Genomic DNA, 20,138 nt, shown 5'->3' on the forward strand with positions numbered 1-20,138 from the left:
ATAAACAACTTCCATTAACATCAAGTACAGACAAATCAAGATTCTAATGTCTGCAACATTTTGATATCAGACAATTCAAAAAATATTATGTGCAACATCTATAACCAAATCCTAAATTCATTATTTGCTATTCATGTTTTAAGAATAGGATCATTTTTACAATAAAAAACGTTGGTTTCTTTTTGTTTTTACACTAGGGACCCATAATAAAAACAATTAATCAGAAAATCCAGTAACAATTGGAGAGAAAACAATTTTCGTAATGTCTGACAGGGTGAGAATTCTGTTTAATGATTGGAGTTTGTACCATGCCCAACTCTCATCTTTATGCTTGAGGCTGGGAGAATTTCATTGTCACTTATCTTTATGCTCAGCTCTCATCTTAATGTTGTTCATCTTTAAGTCATTTGGAAACTTGCTTTGTCATGAGACTTAAACCTTCAAATTATCTGTAACTTGAGATTGGAACATGCATTTCTTTGGCCATTGCTGAGCAGTCTCCCAGACTTTATGCATATTTTTATTAGTGTTAATATGTAATTTGGTCCTTGAACTATGTTACTTTTAATGATTTGGTATTTATAAAAAAAAATTGATTAAATACCTAAATTTATTTAAGTGAAGTATAATGCAACTAATAGCACAATTAATCGAAGGCTAAAATAATAAAAAAGTCCCTGAACTTTATTATTTTATTTTGATAAATTCATATACTTTTATTGTACTTAAATAATCTTCTAATCTTTAATTTACACTCAAATAAGCCATTAATTTTTAATTTATATTCAAATAAACCTTTAACTTTTAATTTATACCTAAATAAGCTTTGATATAAAATATCATGCATGTAACACATCAATTTCTCACTATTACAAATTCCAAGAGTAAAATCTTTACTTATATAAATAATCAATTTTTACCATATTAAAGAAAATCGGAAAAAAATTCACAGTTCATTCGAAATAAGAACTTATTTTAATACAAATAAAATAATAAAAATTTATGTGTATGATAAAAGTATAATTTTTATTTTTAAAATAGTGAAACAATTGAAGAGCTTTTTTAATATTTTAGCTTTAATCAAATTACTAACGAATAAACAATGTCTCATGTGCTGTCATATTATTCGTTATTTTTTTGTCAAATCTGTTACGAGAATTAGTTTGCAAAGCAAAATGCTTGAGAAAAAAAAAATTGGATACTGGTGAATTTTTTCTATAGTACCAAATCGTGAATAATGATAATTCAGGGCTAAATCGCAGGTTAACCCTTTTCATTATTATAACTTTTATGTTATATTATTGTGAGAAAGAGAAGAACTAAGAAATATTGTGAAAGTGAGCTGAATTTATTTTTCAATGTAGTGACAGCCTCAACAATCTAGAACAACAGTCTAAAAATTTTGATATCAAGTAGAATTTTGAGGAGAACAATGATATATTTAGTATTTTGTTTAGCATTTAAAGGGAATTCAAACCTGTTAGAACCGATCAAATTCCTACAATCACGTTTCTCTCTCTCCTTCATCAATTTCCAACAACCTGTCTCAACAATCAATCTTCTTGTTTGGACAAATAACCAAAAATGGAAGGCAAAACAAAAAAGAAAAAAAATGAAACCATAATACAAAAGATAATAAAACCTCCTTCTCTTTCCTGGTTTGCTTCCTTTAATCCAGGCGAGCCCTGCCAATGTTTGAGTTTCCATGGGAGAGTAGAGATGGCTTAGGTTAATCCGATCAACTGCAAAAGTTAAAAAAAAAAAAAAAAGAAAAAAGGAAAAAAGAAAGTAGCCAGTTTAGGCGTACAGGAGAACTCAACTTGTTCCTTCTTGCTTTGTTTTCCTGTACGCCATTGAATGCCCTTAGTGCTTCTTGGCATTTCTAACCATGACAAACAGGAACCATTTTGTGCTTTCTGTTGCTTTGTTTTCTATCATTTTCAATGTCATTCTTGTATCAAGCCAGCCTTTGGCTGTGGACTGTGGCTCGAAGGGTGGCAAAGATGAAGATGGGAGGACATGGGAACCAGATACCAAGTACCTCCTTCAATCCAACGGTTCTGTTCAACTCCAAGCTGGATATCAAGACCCTTCACTTCTTTCTACAGTTCCATACATGAATGCCAGAATCTTCACATCCCCAGCAACCTATCAGTTCCCCATAAAAACGAAGGAGCGTTACCTGGTCAGGTTTCATTTTTATCCTTCAGCTTACCCCAATTTCAATATTACCAATTCCTATTTCTCGGTGGCTGCTGGAGGGCTCACCCTGATGAACAATTTTAGTGCTGCAATTACATGTCAAGCCCTTACACAGGCTTATCTTGTTAATGAGTATTCTTTGGCACCTTCGGATTCTGAGGTCTTAAATATTAACTTAACACCCTCTACTAACTACACCAACTCTTTTGCTTTTGTAAATGGGATTGAATTGATTGCCATGCCAAATTTATTTGGCATGACTAATATGGTGGGATATGATTCATCAAGTGTGGATGTTTCAACAGAGAATTTGCAGATGATGTTCAGACTGAATGTTGGTGGACAGTCTATTCCTCCTAGCAAGGATGCTGGTGGCCTTTTAAGGAGTTGGTATAATGATGATCCTTACCTGTATGGTGCTGCCATGGGTGTCAATATTGAGGCAAGTAAAAATCTTAGGATTGATTACAAAGATTTGCCAAAGTCTTCAGCTCCAGAAGATGTTTACAGGACAGCAAGGGCAATGGGCAGAGATTCTAAATTGAACTTGAAGTTCAACCTGACATGGTTGTTTCAGGTTGATGCCAATTTCACGTATATTGTAAGATTACATTTTTGTGAGTTCCAACTTGATAAAGTCAACCAGAGAGTTTTCAACGTTTACATCAACAATCAATCTGCCCAAGCTGATCCCAGTCCAGCTGATATAATTGCATTTACAGATGGAAAGGGAGTTCCAACATACAAAGATTATGCAATAGTTGTCTCTGATGGGCCAGGCGATGAAATGGTTCAGATAGATATGACTCCATCAACTGCATCAAAGCCAGAATACTATGATTCTCAACTCAATGGAGTAGAGATATTCAAGTTAAATGATGGGAGCAAGAATTTGGCAGGCAGCAATCCACAACCATCAGCCATGCTTCTTCAAGCAGAGAGTGAGCCTAAAAGGTCTTTCAAGTCCAACAGTAGTGTAATTGGTGGAGCTACAGGAGGAGCTGCTGCTGCTTTTGTGGTGGTTGCACTATTGATTGTTGTCTACACCAAGAAGAAGCGAGTCCATGGGGTTGAATCACATACCTCTAGCTGGCTACCAATTTATGGGAACTCCCATACAACCGGTAGCAAATCAGATGGCAAGAGCAATAGCGGCCATCTTTCGACACTGGCTCAAGGTCTTTCTCGCCATTTCTCTATATCAGAAATCAAACAAGCCACAAAGAACTTCGATGAATCTAATGTCATTGGAGTTGGAGGCTTTGGTAAGGTGTACAAAGGAATTATTGATGGAGGTACCAAAGTGGCTATTAAGCGATCCAATCCATCATCAGAACAAGGAATTAATGAGTTCCAAACTGAAATTGAGATGCTTTCAAAGTTGAGACACAAGCATTTGGTTTCTTTGATTGGTTTCTGTGAGGATGGTGGTGAAATGTGCTTGGTCTATGACTACATGGCCCGCGGAACTCTTAGGGAGCACATTTACAACAACAAGAAGTCTCATCTGTCATGGAAACAAAGGTTGGAAATCTGTATTGGAGCAGCCAGGGGACTTCACTACCTCCACACTGGAGCTAAGTACACCATTATTCACAGGGATGTAAAGACAACAAATATTCTCTTGGACGAAAATTGGGTTGCCAAAGTTTCTGATTTCGGGCTCTCAAAAACTGGTCCTGACATGAATCAAGGCCATGTGAGTACAGTGGTAAAAGGTAGCTTTGGTTACTTGGACCCTGAATATTTCCGAAGGCAGCAACTAACTGAAAAATCCGATGTCTACTCCTTTGGTGTTGTCCTCTTTGAGGTATTATGTGCTAGACCAGCTCTGAATCCTAGCCTTCCAAAGGAACAAGTTAGTCTTGCAGATTGGGCCCTTCATTGTCAAAGGAAAGGAGTTCTTGAAGACATCATTGATCCTCATTTGAAAGGAAAAATAAATCCAGAATGTCTAAAGAAGTTTGCTGATACAGCAGAGAAGTGCTTATCTGATCATGGACTTGAGCGTCCTCACATGGGTGATGTGTTGTGGAATCTTGAGTTTGCTCTCCAACTGCAAGAAACTGCAGATGGTTCGAAGCCCGGTTCGAGTTCAACAAGTGATCAAGGAAGTGTCCATTCAACAGATTCTAGTGTAAGAAGCCAAAGAGAAGCATTACATGTAGGCAACCTCAGCCTTGGCAGTGAGCATGAATTGAGTGAGGAAGTTGACAATGAGAGTGTCATCTTCTCTCAACTTGTCAATCCAAAAGGCCGCTAAAGGAAAATCATCCTGGAAACTGATAAGGCCATTGACCTCACAGTGATCAAAGGGAAGAAGCCAAGGAACTCAAGCATTACAAGAAGAACAACCATTTTTTTTTTGCCTACTCAAGAGGGTGACATTTATACCGTTTGTATTCTATGTTATTTTTTTCTAGCATTGCATAATATCAGACACGTGATATAAATCAAAGTTTCCCACTTGCCTGGTACTACTATAATTAAGTTGTGTTTATCACTATAATTCACCATGTTAAAAACTTGTACATTTTCTTTGATTCTTCAATTTCAATTTCATCACCAACAGAATTGCAAAAGAATTTTTTTATTCAATAAATTTCTTCAGATTATCAGAACAATTCCAAAGTTTCTTGTAGTTTTTAATATGAATCCCAAATGTCTCAATGAGGTTTCATTCGACTGTGGGACAAATTTTAGATAAAAATTTTTTAGTAAAAATGATATAATAAAAACTGCTAAAAAATCTAAAACAATGTACGTATTGATGAAATTCAATAAAAAAATCTAATAATATGTAAAATATTATTGAAATTATAATTTATAATTCAAATTTAACTAGTACTTAATTAAGGGTCTATTAAAATTTTACTAAAAATGATTATCTAAAAATAAATCTAAATTTATTAAAAATTTTCATATTTTACACAATTTATAAAACAAATCTTTCAATCTATAGATTTTAATTGTTTTTAATTTTATTTTTTATATTTTTTAGCAAAAATATTTCCCAAAAGGCACTAGTGGTCTAGTGGTAGAATAGTACCCTGCCACGGTACAGACCCGGGTTCGATTCCCGGCTGGTGCATCTCAAGGAGCAGTGACGTTTAACTGCGCTTTGTGGTTGAAAGGTCCACCACGTCCCTCTGATCCAACGATTAGAAATTACGCATCTGAGCTCCTTTTCCCATTTTTCTTTTTCTTTTTTTTTCCAACTAAAAAAGGCCCATTTTTCACGAATTTTTAATTTCAATAACAAATTACTATTACAAAGCAAAAGGATTAATTACCTATTTATTTTATTTTTTCCTCTTTATTATTTAATTAGAATTATGTTTAAGACAAAAATCATATCAACATATATATATTTTGTCCTAGTAATGCATGTATAGTCAACCTCATATAGTTGTGCTATTTTTTTCCAATTTTTTTAAAGTTTATTAAAAAGTAATTTTTCATTAATTTATTAAATATGAGGTAAATAAATATGTTTATACTTATTCAACAAAATTGTATGAAACTTAAAAATCATTATTGCTAAAAAATAATAATGAGAACATGCTTTGAATTTAATTAGAGACATTAAACTTAATAATTTAAAATATAATATGATATGGTAATATAAATTTAATATGAAAATAAGATACAAAAGTAACATAACCTAAAATTTTAATAATAACTATATATAAATTAAATAAAATAAAAAATATATTTAAATTTTTGTATAAAAATAAATTATGACACATAATTCTCATATAAAATAAGATATAAATAAATAAATTTTAATATTTTACATGATACGAATACACAAATCATTAAATTTAAGAGACATCAAGACCTCTATAAAATATTGAGGACCCATTTGTTTAATAATTTATTAATCTTATCGAATTCAAATCTTTCTATTAATAAAAGAAAATTTGCTTTGCTTTGCACATTCTCTTTTGACAATTAATATAATCAAGACAATTTCCAAAGTCATAGTTGCGTGCCGGGTACTAATAAAATTGATTGCTTACTATCTAGAAATTGAATATTCCAGTTAGTGTAATCTAATGTAGCTTGATTAGATATTTAGGCATCTTAATAAAATAATAAAAATTTTCCTCCATCTCCAACTAAATATTCTTGCAAGAAGAATTAGGCATCTTGTATAAGATGGAAGGATTTATGGATTGATAATTTAGAAGTTGGCAATAGATTGGTTACGGTTGGATTACTTCAAGCACGAAATTTACGTATGAATCTTTTCGGGTTTGAAATTTTTTTAAATTGAATTGTTTTAAGTTTAGATCATATTTAAATTAAATTTACAATAAAATTATTAATTAAATTTTGCAATTTTGATATCAAATCTAATTTTATTTTGGATTAGTTCAAGTTTTAAATTGTTTACAATTTGAAAGATTTTGAATTGTGAGTCTTTGATTTTTTTTTTTTTGTCAATTTAAGTTTGAAATTATTTGAATTTAATTTTTTTTCAAACGAATTTTTTGGTTTAAGTTCATTTTGCCATTTTTAAGTGAGAAAATATTTTCATTATGTAACTCAAAATTGATCAATGAATCTTCCAATATACAACATTAAAGTACAAATTTCTTTGGAAAACATATGAATGTATTATAAAGGTTGCTTTATAGATGGATGAAACCATTTGCATTATGTAACTTTAAGACATAAATCATCATATGTATAAAAAAAAATATTATCATATGGTCATGTTGATGTATAGTTGTAAGCTTATAGAACACCTCATATTCAATTATTGGTGCATAAGTCAACAAAATTAGCACTTTCTTGATTAAATTAAAGAAGCAAGGGATTTTGAGATGACTTTCCTACATGATAATGTTTGTCAAGTGAAATGACTTTGGGAGTTTGGCCATTTAGCATTGATGTATTATATTAAGAGAGAGAGAGACTATAATATGAAAGTGTGTCAAAGTCAATTGTAGTTAAAAATATGCTTATATCAAGTGATTTTAATATGAGAGATTATGAAAATCTTCAATTAAAAAAATTTTTATATTTGATATATTATCAGTAAATAGATTTTATATATTATTAATAAATTATATGATAATATTTTATTAATGAACAAATATTAACTCTTAAAATAAATATACACAAATTAAATTTTTTTTATAAACTTACTTAGTAATAAAGTATTATCATCTAATTTTTTTTATTAATGAATTATCAATATCTGATTTACTAACATTATATAAAATCTATATACTAACAATGCATCAAATATAAAAAAATAATAATAATAAAATGTGAGTTTATCATCATTTCCTTTGTTTTTGCCTAGTAAGGATATCATTAGAGCTTGCATAAGTTTCCAAATAAATGAAATTTAATTGGAGAAATATGATGTCAATCCGCATAAATATTTGACAATAGATCAACATTTTGAGGAATTGATGGGGTAACCCAATGGGGTAGATGCCTGTCATGTCCATTTTTCTTCCTTCTTTTATGCCATAAATAATATATTCAATTATTTTATTTTAAAAAATTCCCTTAAATTATAAAATGGTTGTTAGGGTAGGGATTCAATTCTAGCATTTTGTTTGCTTGCTCAACAAGAGAACTTAAAAGCCCATTTGACAAGAGAAAGAGAAAAAATGAAAGGAAATAAAAATTAGATTATTTTTTGGAAATAAAAATTGAAGCCAAAAGAAAATTAAAAAAAAAACTAAAATATAGATTTTATAATTATTTTTTATGGGTTTCTTCAATTTCTTTTATTTTTAGAAGATTTTAATTTGTTTTTTTTTTATTGCAAATAAGAATTATGAGATTCAAACTTACCTTAAGAATACATGAAAATTAAAAACATGAGGGAAATTTGTTTTTGAATTACCTTATGCATGGGTGGAGCCAAAGTTCAAAATTTTTTTTATATCATTATAGATCAGTAATTGAATTTATCAAAATTAATATATGTCTCCCCTTTCTCTATTCAATTCACTGTTTGACATTTTTTAGTTATTGTTTGCCTTCACTTTTGACCTTAAAAACATATGAAAATTAAGTTTAGTCTTGATTAACTGTAACATTGTGTTTGATAATAAAGGAAAAAGAACGAAAAAAAATGAAAAAAAAAAAAGGAGATAGTTTTCTTTCTAACCCTTCAATTTTATAGTTTTCTTTCTAACCCTTCAATTTTATTTCCTCCTAAATCCTATAAAACATAATGTAATACACAATTTTTTTTACTTGGCATGGTAGTCATCATGGAGTAATGAGGTCCAAATTTTCTTTGAACCCTAACAAAAATCAAGTGATAGAATTAAAAAAATAATGATTCCTTCTTTCAATTTTTATTGAAATTGTTAGGTTTTCAATTATACAATAAGTATTTTTCACCACATATTATTGTTATTTTAAAAATTTGAATTTGTTAATAAAGTCATTTTTATTTATTTAGGCAAAGGTATATTCAAATCATCCAAGTGTTTATAAATAAATTATTGTGATATTTTTCTAATCAAATTTTATCAAGCAAATGGAGAAATATGATAGTAATAGTTAAATTCCATGTAGTAGAAATTTTTATTTTCAATTGATATGTGCCAAATAATTTTAAGAGGATAAATAAAAATTTTTAAAAATCGAATATGAATTTTTTTTCAATTGATTTATATAATTATTTTTAAAAAATAATATTTAACACGTTAAAAATTCAAATCATAATCTCATTTATATAAAAATTTTTAAAATTATAGTCAAATTAATAATTTCAAACAAGCTAATTTTATAATTTTCTAATAAATTAGGATAACACTTAATTGAAACAATTGTAAAAAAAAAGCTATCTCATATGATGATTATGACTTAAAAAACATGAATCTATTTCCACTTGAAAAAGAAAAAAGGTTTCTAATTTTCAACTTAGTGGTATGTATGATGATAAAATAAAATTGAAAGTAAAAGAAAAAAAATAAAAAATAGTTAAAATATGTTTTAAAATAATTCCAGAAAAAGAAAGACAAAGAGAATCTGTGTCAGTCAACTATTCTTCATAGTGGATCCCACATTAAGCACTATCAGACCACAGAAGCTCTGCCTGGTCAACATTCGCTGAGACACGTGGCAGAATATTTATCGTCCGTGGCCATTTCACATTTGCATTAGCTGGGATGCCCCTCACTCAAGAGTGGACCCATGGACCCCACTTTTACAGGCAATTTGCTTTTTCTTTTCTTTTTATTGAAAATTGAAAGACAATATACGAAAAAAGAAAAAAAATCTACAATTAATTTTATTATTATAAATTAATGAGTAGTTTAATTAGAAAGTTTTAGGTAACAATGATTTTTTTTTGTCTTTTGCTTTTTAATTTAGTGATAAATAAGTTTTAAAAACATATTAAAACTTGAGTTCAAATTAAATCATTTTTTATATAATAGTATATTATCTTCTTTTAAATAAAAAAATAAATTTTTTGAATAAATAATTTGTAATTTTTTAATTAAAATCTTTGTTGAAGTGTTATTAGATTTATTAAAAATAAAATTAAATGAAAACTTAATTGATGATTTGTTCAATTTATCGTAAAAAAGAAAAAAAATCAAATGACGTTGAAATTAAAATTTTGAACTATATTTCGAGACTCAACCTTTCATTTTTTATTTTTTCTCTTATTTTTAAAATAATTCACTCATTTGCACGTAAAAATGTATCATATTTTTTATATCCCACTATTTTTTTCTTTTTGATAATTACGATAAATTTACTAATTAAGTTTTTAATTATTTGTATTGTCAACAAATTTAGAAATATCTAAATAATATTACCAAGTGACTTATCTTGGTATTTTTCAAACATAATTTTTATAAATTATGATATAATTTAAATTATTATTTTATATATAACATGTAATTTAATAATATAATAAATATATGTTTAAAACTTATTTGAAGAAACACTTATGAACATTTTAAATTCGTATGACATTAAAAAAAATAATTATTGATATATTAAATAACAATTTTTTGGATTTTGTTAATAAAAGTAAAATTAAAAGGAAAAAGAAAAAGAAAAATGGGTCATTATTGGGACCCACATCAGGATCTTTGACAGAGACTGGAGTTCTTTTACTGTCTTTCTGTTTTGCTTCTGCCATGAACAGAACACACTTTGCTTTTATATTCTGATAGTTTTTAAATTTTTAGTTAAAGAAAAAAGAGGGGCTTTGTTTTCTTTGGGTGGTTTTAGTAAGTCTATGAAACCAGGCAAAAGTCTCCTTTCACGCCTCTCAATTAATAGGATAAAATCTAGGACTTTCTCTCTCCCTCTTTCTCTTTCTCCTTATGTTCAAATTTTAGCAAGGTTTTGTCATCTGAGCTTTTTTTTTTTTTTTTAAAGCTGTTATTTGTTCACTTTAACTTTTGTTTTATTTCATTCCCAGTTTTTTTTTTCCATTGAAAATAGCCAATTTTTCATGTGTTATGTTTAATTTCAAAAAAAAGTTTTCAATTTTGAGTAATACCCAATTTCAAAGCCTTGGTCTTGTTTCATGTTTTGGTGTTTAATCATTTAAAACCTGGTCTCTTCTAGTTATAGTTTTTGGCAAGGCCTTAGTCTCTAATTTTGGGTACTAATGGCCTTGAGTAAAGGACTAATTTTTGGGGTTTAAAGGGTTAGTGATAAATTTTGTTGTCATTGAAATTTTTTGTTCATCTGGTTTTTAAGGTTTTTTAGGAGTTTTGGGTTGTTTTTTGTAAGGTTTGAGTGAGCATGGAGGAGGTTGAACAAGCTAACAAGGCAGCTATCGAGAGCTGTCATAAAGTTCTTAGTCTCTTGTCTGTACCAAAGGATCAAGTTCAGTATAGCAACTTAATGATGGAAACTGATGAAGCTGTGTTTAAGTTCAAAAAAGTTGTGTCTCTTCTCAGCAATGACTTGAGTCATGTAAGAGTAAGAAAGTTGAAGAAGTTTATATCAACTTTGCCTCAAAAAATCTTCCTAGAAAGTCCCAATTGCAGAACGATTTTATCACCAAAACCCCTTCAAGTATACCCTTCAAATCTGTTTGACAAACCACCCCTTGAAGTTGATGCTAGAGCTAAACATCAATTGCAGCTGACACAAAAGGTGTTCTTTGATCAGAACCCTTCATTTGAAATGAATTCATCAGTTAACCCTTCCCTTCACATTGCCCAACTAAAGCCATCACAAGACTTCCACTTTGTTCATCATCAGCAACAGATGCAAAGGCTGCAATTTCAGCAACAACAAATGAAATATCATGCTGACATAGTGTTTTCCAAGAGCAATAGAGGTATAAACCTTAAATTTGATGGATCTAGTTGTACACCAACCATGTCATCAACCAGATCATTTGTCTCATCTTTGAGCATGGATGGTAATGTTGCTAACTTGGATGGGAATTCCTTCCATTTAATTAGCATGCCAAACCATTTTGATCAAATCTCACAACAATCAAGAAGAAGGTGTTCAGGTAGGGGAGAAGATGGCAGTATGAAATGTGGTACCACTGGTAAATGCCATTGTTCAAAAAGGAGGTTAGTTTTGATCTCTAACTCATGTGTTTAAGTTCATGTTATTGTTCTCTATTTGCTTATCATTTCTGTTTGTTGTTTACAGGAAACTGAGGATTAAGAGGTCTATTAAAGTGCCTGCTATCAGTAACAAAGTTGCAGATATTCCTCCTGATGAATATTCATGGAGGAAATATGGGCAAAAGCCAATTAAGGGTTCTCCACACCCTAGGTAACCCCAAACCCACGAATTTTTTTTTTTTCTATCATTTGATGTCATTACCAGTTTACTAGTTTCAGGATTAGATAACCATTCATATTTATTTATTTAATTCGTTTCCAGTTTTATGCATCTCTGTTTATGCTGGCTGTTGAAAATTTTTGGAGGCTAGGCTTTATCAGTTGGTAATAGATGGAATGGTTTCCAATTATATGTGTGTGCGCTTGAGAAAATTGGCAACTATGGTCTATTGCTTCTGTCATGCTGCTAACACAAGGTTTGTCTTTGCAACAATAAGCCAAGAGAATGGTTTGTCCGTTGTCAAGGCCTCTTTTAACTTTAGCTGAAGCACAGGACTGCCTAACCTACTGCTGTAAAATGACTTGATTTGAGCAAGTTTTGAGTATTGAATCAATTTGAAACAACATATCTAACTTTTAGGCAATTTTTTTAACTCATTGCGGCGTTCACACAGACTCAAGATATCAATGACCAATTTAAATCCTTGCCAAGATCTTTAGGCAAGAATTAATCATTTTACCATAACATGTTAAGCATGATCACTTGTAGAAAGACATGATTCTCGTGCTGTTGATATAGAGCTTTTGCAATTTTCCTTCGCCAATACACAATTTAATGTTTCTTGTTGCAAGCTTTATTTGTGTTAAACCGATTATGCTATTCTGAACCTGTTGCTGGAACCATTCCATTAACAGAGAAGCATTTATGATGCAGGGGATACTATAAGTGTAGCAGTATGAGAGGTTGCCCAGCGAGGAAGCATGTCGAGAGATGCCTGGAAGACCCTTCAATGCTGATGGTCACTTACGAAGGCGAGCATAATCATTCAAGGTTACTCTCAACACAGTCTGCCCATACATGAAAATGCAGTTGCTACCAATTTCTTGTTCTTTGACTTCAAAAAACCCAACCTCCAACTGTTAAAATCCAAAAAAAGCCGGTTGGCTTTTAGATGTGAATATCTATTGTACATAATATGGGGTTTCAAACTAAGATTACAGATGGTGGAGCATTTCTGCATAATTTAGCTTGAACCACAGAAGTAGATCAAAAAGGTTCTTAAATAGAATAGGAATTGTGAACTTTTTAGCTTTGAATTTATGTGTGACCTATGTTTCTTCTTCTTGTTTTCGATAATTTAGCTTTGATTGTATGTATGATTGACAACCGGTAAAAAGGGAAACTACAATGTCAACTAAAATCATGTAACTTGAGCAGTGCCAAAAAAACCTATGCTGCTGTGAACTGATTTCGTAATATTTTTAAGTTGTTTGCGTTAATGTTGCTCCGAAAGTGAGAACTTGTGGACCATTCATTCTATCATTATTTATCTAATTGCTACAAAGATTTTATATTTTTATAAATTATTCTGTTTTTCTTTGTTTTTCTCATTTGACCATCAAATGTTACCAGCAAAATAGAATTTTTTGGACTTTGGTATAACATTATATCTCTAATTTTGGTTGGTTAGAAAAGAGTTTAAAATTTAAGAGAAAGAAAAAAGATAAGGTAGAAGCATGAAGAGGTTGGTATATAAAATTTAAATCTCAAACCTACTGTATATTATTTTTTAAAAGTGATTACATGAACTAAGTTAAATTCAGGTTGGCCTCTTTTATTCATGTTCAATGAACACTTACCTGCTCATGATACCTTCCGAGAGATTGTTATGGTTAACGAACCCATTATGAAAATTTTAGAAGGCAAAAGAAAAGAAAATTATAGTCCATCATAAAGAATAATATCAGAATAAAACCAGGCATTTGGTCCACATTAGAATTAATAACTCTAATATATAACAAGATATGTAACCATAGAACTTACAAAACATATACAATTCACATCAATGCAAACCACTGAAAAACAAGTCATCCCTGCTGAAAAAGAAACAGGCTAATTCCTTTCAGGACATCCATATGGCACTACCGAAATTCAAGACCATTTCCCTGCTTAAGAGTTAGTTAAAAATCAGATGTTCATGTCTGAACAGTGATGTTAGCATTACTCTGCTTGGTGATTTTAGGAGCAGCTTTTGTTGCCTCTTTTACCTGTTTTCCTCGATCTTTCACTCTGCCAGCTCCAGTACTGCTCTGTCCACTGACCAGACCATTGCTTTTGACATCGTTCGCAGTAGTGGATCGATCCCTGTGGTTACCTAAGCTGTGGCGGTGAGTCCGGCAGCAAGTTTTTGCATTTTCATCCTGAGATGAGTGGATTGCGTCACCACAGCTCTTTCTCCGAGTAAGATTCGGTGACTTTGGCCGAGTCAATGGCAGCTGAAATGAAATAAAATCAAGAATAAAAAGTTTCATTACCCACCCAAAGCTGCATGGAATATATAAAGATTTTGTTCAAAAGGAATATGTCAGATATGTATTTTAAATTTGAGTATTTCTGTATGGAAACTTGATATGCCTCAGCCAAAGGCCTTCTTCAATTGGAAATGGTGTGTCCTTGTTAGGTTGTATTGGCAACTTCAGAAACAGTAATTTTAAGCAATTTTATGTTAAATAACTTTCTCAGCCTTTAGGTGGTTTACACATCAGGCATTAATCATTGACATCCAAAATGAATTAAGCAGGTTCCAATTTTTGTCCAGTCTATGTTATTTATTTTCAACCGTCAATTGATGCCAACAGGGAAATATTTTTTTGGCTTGCTACTTCAAGGACTCATAGAGAAACAAGGAGAAAAGATTCAATATTATACCTTCTTCAGTTCGACCTTTGGTGGAGGTCCTTCATAGTAGAAACTTGGTACTGGGTTTGCTTTGACAACCATGCTCTTTCTAAGCTGCTTAAGGGCTGCTTCTTGCTCTTCCTGCAAGAAAGCAAGAAGGGCCCATTTTGTTAATTATCAAAATGTATATAAATGTCACAGATATGACTGTCCAAGCAGACTGACTCTAGCACAAATATATGGGTGGGATATTTTAAATGCCACGTACCTTGGTCCTGGCCTCACACTGGCTTCTCTCAGCCTCCAGAGCTTGGTGTTTTTCTCCTAACTTCTGGTAAAACTGGATTAACAAAATATTATAGTTAGAATAACTTGAAAATGAAATGGGGAAAAAAAATCAATGAATGAAAAAATATGCAAAGAGAATTCAAGCATCAACTGTTTGGACTGAGAATTTACCTCCTTCCGTTTCTCAGCACGTTTAGCACATTTAAAAGTTGGAGCAGTTCCAATAGTTACCCTCGATCTAGAAGTTCGAAAAGATGCAGCAGTACTAGACACAGGCTAAGGAAAATTTAACTAAAACAAAAAAGGAAATTACACTACCAAAAGCCCTACCCTTAAAAAGGTTAACAAAAAAAAGAGAGAAATATGGGTAGAGTTTGGGTAGGGAAGTCCCTTAATAATACTTAAAAAGAAAAACTGCTAACAGCAAGCTCATAGCATCATATCTTAACTTCTTAACACCAAATAGAGGATACGAAGAAGCGACAGACCCACTATCGTCTTCATCAGGAAGCTTCCTGTCATAAGGATGCAAGGCCTTCCTTGACAACAGAGGAATCATAGGAGAATTTGGCTGAAAGAAATGGTGAAATCTAAAAGATCAGCATCGTGCACATGTCAACAATTAAGTAACACCAATGATCTTAAACCAAACAAATAGAATAGTTTAGACAGATGAATAAATACTGGCACAGAAGCATGCTTTACAAGCAAGGCAAGAAAAATATCACTTATTGGATATCCACAATATCATTCCAACATGCATGTAAAAAAGACTGTAAGGCCCAGCTAAGATTAGGAAAGAAAATTCCATATTATTGCTAAGTTTCCTTTCAGAAAATTCCCTATTGCCATATTTGGAAATCTCTTACTGCAGATAAAAAGGTGAAAGGTCCTTCTTTAAGGGCATAACCATTTTCCTACTGGTCAGACCTCTTATGTAGAACATTGCTAACCTGGTTGTCTTAACTGAACTAAATCATAAATAAATGGGATTAGATTTAAGTCAACCAAAGGTCCATGTTGTATTCACTGGATCAGAAATTTCATCCTTACTCAAGAATTTTAGTTACCTCTGACTTTTTTCTAGCAGTAGGGGAAGGTGTAGAGTTAACATTTGCTGTGCCATTTGAACAGGTTTTGGAGGTAGTGTGGTGCACATGAGTATTTCCAGCACCACTGGATTTTGATGCAGTGGTGCTTAACTTCTTATTGTCAGTGGGCTTCTGATCTTCAGCCTTTTCATTTTTCCCTTCAGGGATGTCAGTACCAAAATTTGTGCTTTTAACACTCAGCACATCTTGCTTCTCATGACCATTCTCAATGACTGAGTTTTCTGCTGTGCATTTGTTGACCTCATAGTTATTTGACTCGGTGCCCTCCGAAACTCTTGGATTACCATTTGAAGTCACCAGACCATTTGATTTCACTACACCGTTTGGCTTATTGTCCATGTGCACATCTGTTAGTTCCCTCCCCATCACAACTGCGTTAGAATAAGTTGAGCTTCAGAATGCTATGAAAATGGAAATCTTTTAGCTCAGAAAAGGCAAACTTCATTCATGTACTAAAATATATAAAGGAACTACTGGAAAAGAGAAATAAACAAAAGAAAGGTAAACATATAATTCATTTGCATATTGTGTCAATATTCATCAGATGTTTCATCTACTTAAATCTCAAACAAAGAGACCACTGCTGGACATATCAAGCTTAACAATATACATGACATTGAAAAACAACAGCTGCAGGCAATTTAAAGTTGCCAAAACAAGAATTGCACTTAGAATAACAAGTACTACATGGTTATAAGAGATTCAAAACAAGTTTCCTTGCGCATATATAACCCATGGACTGAAAACCCGCATATCAAATAAAACCTATTTTTAATATAGATCCGCTCATGATCTGCAGTATGAATTCCACATCCGAGCTCAAACATGCAATCCTAATGGAGAATGATTGGTAATTACTTTACATTCGTTATTACCTAATTTTGTCTCTTCTTAATGCAGAAGTTTTCCAACAGCCACAACATTTACACGAAGTGATAAAAATCTTTTATTCCCAAAGAATCCCAAATCTTTTATTCCCAAAGAATCCCTAATCTTTTCAAAACATTGCAATACTTTCACTTTGTCTCAACCTTGGGATACAAAAAGGTAACCAGGGTATTCTCCAAAGAAGAATCTAGAAGAGGATTGATGGAATCATTTGGAAGTTCCCATGAAATGAAACTTTCACATACAAATTATAGGGAATTTAAGACTCTACTTTAGTATGCAAAGATGTTTCCTTCACAGGTAATTGCAACAAGTAGAGTATAACACAAAAAGGGAAAGATATCTAAGAAAAAGAAACAAAATCTCTCTTTTTTGAATGAAAAGAGAAAATAAAGATGTATGAAGCCCGAAAAAGGAAAAAAAATAAAGCATCATCTTTCAGGTTAGCTTATAAATAATATATATAAGGAAACAAAACACTTAAGTTAATTCAGAGACAGGACAAACAGAGAAGATAAGTCAACCAAAAAATTGTGTATTTCATTTAGCAAACACAAATAAAAGAGCCAAAAAATAAAAAAAAGAAAAAGAAAAAGAAATGAATCATGCATGAGCAAAAACATGAGAAAACCAGAAACCAAAAAAATAAAAAAAAATTCGACAAATCCAAAACTTTTAGACCAAAAAAAAAGAAAACTCAGAAATCAAAATCCAAGAGAAAGAAGAAAGCTTTAACAAGACTCCCTATTTCTTTGCAAACATTCACATAAAGGAAAAAAAAAAAGAAAAAAGACTTTACATTTAACTTTAGGGAGCTAAAAAATTCCACAAATCTAGCCCTTTTAGACCAAACTTTGAAAACCCAGAATTGAAAAACCCCAGATGAACAGAGAGAAAAGGAAAATTTTCCCAAAACTCTTCATTTCTTACCAAACATTCACAAAAAAAAAAACACACCCCTCCCAAAAAAAACCCGTACCATTACAAGAGCTAACGTTAATAAGATAAAGGTTAAAGAAAAAAACCAGAAAACATGAGAGAAAGAAGCAAAATTCCTGGAAAATGACAGCAAAAGAAAATTCAGTTAAGCAGATCAAACCACATTGCTTATGTTAAAACCAAAAAACCAAAGCAAAAAAAAAAAAAAAAAACTTTGATATATATATATATATATATATATTTCTCTTACAGTTTTTTCTAGCTTGATCTGACAAGATCTTGAAACCCTTTTTCTCTCTTCTTCTTCTTCTTCTTTCCTTACAGTCTTTCTCTCTCTCTTCTATTTTAGTGCGTCTTAGTAGCAGCCAAAATGTTTTCTGTGATTTCCCTTTTATTTAGCTCTCAGGCATTTGAAGCTGTGTTGTTTTTTTTTTTTTAATCTTCTATTTATTTATTTATTTGTAAAATTGAGCTGTTGGCTGTTCATAAAAGACAGTTTTTTCAGTTTTTAACTTTAACGCCATCTTTTTCTTCCTTCACGGCGTTACATTATCCTACAAATATTTTTGGTATTAATTCTTCCTTTTTCTTATTTTTGTATTTAATTAATGTAATAGTAACATGAACACATAAAAATAAAATAATTTTACTTGCAAATTTTGAGTGTATATTAAATAATAATTATATTAAAATTTTAATTATTAAATATATTAAAATTTTAACTATATATTTATGAAATTTAATAATTTTATTGTTAATGTATAAAATAGTAAAAAAAGAGTGAGATATGATGTTTAAAAAAAATAAGGTGTTAAGAATATCCTAATTACTTGATTCATTTTGATCATGCTTGTTGGTCCAAAATTTCAACAACAAACTTTGTTTAAAATAATACCATGATAATCATGCTTTACCATTAAAAGCATACTATAACTATAATATTTACAATTTTCCAATTTCGAGTTAATTACTTACAAAAAATTTAAAAAAAATAAAAATAAGATGACTACTTTAACATTTTATTAATTAATGAAACTTTTAAATTTTATAAACGAATTAAAATTTTATCGCATGTGTTTATATTAATTTATTATTTTTTTAAATATACTCTAATAAATATGTAATAATTTGTTTATAAAATTTTAAATAAAATTTCAAACATAATAATTTTTTTAAAAAAATAACAAAATATCTTATTTTTAATTTAATATATATTTTTATACTATAAAGTACAATTAAAATTCGAACTCAAAATTTTTAAAATTTGAACAAATATTATGTGAAATTGCTCCTCTTTCAATAGCATGTGTTTTAACGGCGTTATTTAACGGTTTTAATTTCTTAAGACGATAAAATAAAACCCGCCAACGTGGGTTTAACGGTGGTTTACACTGTAATGGAAAACGTCCAAGTCTTTGGTTCAAATATAAAAATACTTTTATTATTATTGTTTTTTTTTTCTATTCAAACGTGTTACAGTGAACCTCATCTTCTTTCAAAGGCTATTGTCGGAGACTCCTAAAAAGGGTCAACTTCTTTATCTGACCATATTGCCCTCCATTACCATTACTTTTTTCTTTTTTTTTTTACTTTTTAAATTTTTTATGAAATTTATATGCGTTTTATATTGTTTCTGCTTGTTTTCAAGGGTTTTACATTGGTCATAGAAACTTTTTTTTTTTTTAATATAAGAGAGATCGGAGCTTAAAAGATTAAAAATAAAAATGATAAATATTAAAATCGAATGTCAACTTTGTGAGAATTAAAAAAAAAGTGAATGAATCATTTGATTAAATTTCAGATTCACTAATTAAGGTTAATTAAGTATAATTATGAAAAGGAGCTTTGGTCGGAATTTGGGTTTGAGCATGTTAAGAAATAGGGACCCATTGATTCAATTTAGTGGATTTCTTCAAATATTGAAGTTTGTTGGGGTGGTACCCATGATGCAAAATTTTCACACAAAACAGTGCTTCCATGCCAGATTTTGAAGGGTTTATTATTATTTTTTTTTTTTTTGGTGTTTGAAACAAATTGAAGTGTTTGGAAGGTGGGAAAAAGTTGTGAAGTGGTAGATTTTGAATTCAAGATGTGAAAGTGGGAGGGGATCATGGAGGATGGTGTGGTAGTAAAGAAGGGAAGGTAGACATTTACACTTACATGAATTTTCATAAATCAATTATATTTCACGGGGAACATTATCCTTTAGATCATCATACAATTTTAGGAAAAAATAGAAAGAGATTCGAATCTATTTACTTGAATTCGACAAAT

General features: G+C 30.7%; 2 protein-coding genes, 2 non-coding genes and 1 pseudogene across 8 annotated transcripts; 4 read left to right on the plus strand and 1 right to left on the minus strand.

The window, feature by feature from the left end:
* The first annotated feature begins 1,582 nt into the window (after positions 1-1,582).
* On the plus strand, positions 1,583-4,774 carry LOC111294381 (receptor-like protein kinase ANXUR2 pseudogene; annotated as a pseudogene). The gene has a single exon (XR_016327336.1). The product of XR_016327336.1 is annotated as a receptor-like protein kinase ANXUR2 pseudogene (transcript).
* A 448-nt stretch (positions 4,775-5,222) lies between these two features.
* Positions 5,223-5,293, plus strand: TRNAG-GCC (transfer RNA glycine (anticodon GCC)). The gene has a single exon. It is a non-coding gene; the product is annotated as a tRNA-Gly (tRNA).
* A 7-nt stretch (positions 5,294-5,300) lies between these two features.
* Positions 5,301-5,386, plus strand: LOC149514938 (small nucleolar RNA snoR114). Its single transcript, XR_016327922.1, has one exon. It is a non-coding gene; the product is annotated as a small nucleolar RNA snoR114 (small nucleolar RNA).
* A 5,004-nt stretch (positions 5,387-10,390) lies between these two features.
* LOC111295014 (putative WRKY transcription factor 74) lies at positions 10,391-13,247 on the plus strand. Its single transcript, XM_022888355.2, has 3 exons — positions 10,391-11,741; positions 11,824-11,949; positions 12,673-13,247. Exons 1-3 carry the CDS (start codon positions 10,954-10,956, stop codon positions 12,818-12,820), a joined length of 1,062 nt encoding a protein of 353 aa, XP_022744090.1. The 5' UTR covers positions 10,391-10,953; the 3' UTR covers positions 12,821-13,247.
* Positions 13,248-13,705: 458 nt separating this feature from the next.
* On the minus strand, positions 13,706-18,282 carry LOC111295012 (protein WVD2-like 2). 4 transcript variants are annotated; one of them, XM_022888349.2, is made up of 7 exons: positions 18,115-18,282; positions 15,996-16,408; positions 15,399-15,496; positions 15,097-15,190; positions 14,906-14,977; positions 14,668-14,778; positions 13,706-14,234 (listed from the first exon to the last, which is right to left on the minus strand). In XM_022888349.2, exons 2-7 carry the CDS (start codon positions 16,401-16,403, stop codon positions 13,935-13,937), a joined length of 1,083 nt encoding a protein of 360 aa, XP_022744084.2. In that variant the 5' UTR covers positions 16,404-16,408; positions 18,115-18,282; the 3' UTR covers positions 13,706-13,934. The 4 variants fall into 4 exon arrangements, with proteins under 4 accessions (XP_022744084.2, XP_022744085.2, XP_022744087.2 ...); XM_022888350.2 differs by having other exon boundaries at positions 15,996-16,428; positions 18,115-18,238; XM_022888352.2 differs by having other exon boundaries at positions 15,996-16,438; positions 18,115-18,235.
* Between the last annotated feature and the right edge of the window lie 1,856 nt (positions 18,283-20,138).

The sequence above is a fragment of the Durio zibethinus genome, chromosome 14 (genome assembly GCF_047325235.1).
Source record: "Durio zibethinus cultivar Kanyao isolate XHJ-2024 chromosome 14, ASM4732523v1, whole genome shotgun sequence".
In the NCBI taxonomy this organism is placed as follows: domain Eukaryota; kingdom Viridiplantae; phylum Streptophyta; class Magnoliopsida; order Malvales; family Malvaceae; genus Durio; species Durio zibethinus.

What these genes read in the sequence shown, in the direction of transcription:
- LOC111295014 (XM_022888355.2), top strand. Translation starts at nt 10,954, where the DNA reads ATGGAGGAGGTTGAACAAGCTAACAAGGCAGCTATCGAGAGCTGTCAT. An exon ending in TGCCATTGTTCAAAAAGGAG is followed by an intron (nt 11,742 to 11,823) that starts GTTAGTTTTGAT and finishes TGTTGTTTACAG; the next exon opens with GAAACTGAGGATTAAGAGGT. An exon ending in AAGGGTTCTCCACACCCTAG is followed by an intron (nt 11,950 to 12,672) that starts GTAACCCCAAAC and finishes TTTATGATGCAG; the next exon opens with GGGATACTATAAGTGTAGCA.
- LOC111295012 (XM_022888349.2), bottom strand. Translation starts at nt 16,403, where the DNA reads ATGGGGAGGGAACTAACAGATGTGCACATGGACAATAAGCCAAACGGT. An exon ending in AGTGGGTCTGTCGCTTCTTC is followed by an intron (nt 15,191 to 15,398) that starts GTATCCTCTATT and finishes GCCTGTGTCTAG; the next exon opens with TACTGCTGCATCTTTTCGAA. An exon ending in CAAAGGTCGAACTGAAGAAG is followed by an intron (nt 14,235 to 14,667) that starts GTATAATATTGA and finishes ATTTCATTTCAG; the next exon opens with CTGCCATTGACTCGGCCAAA.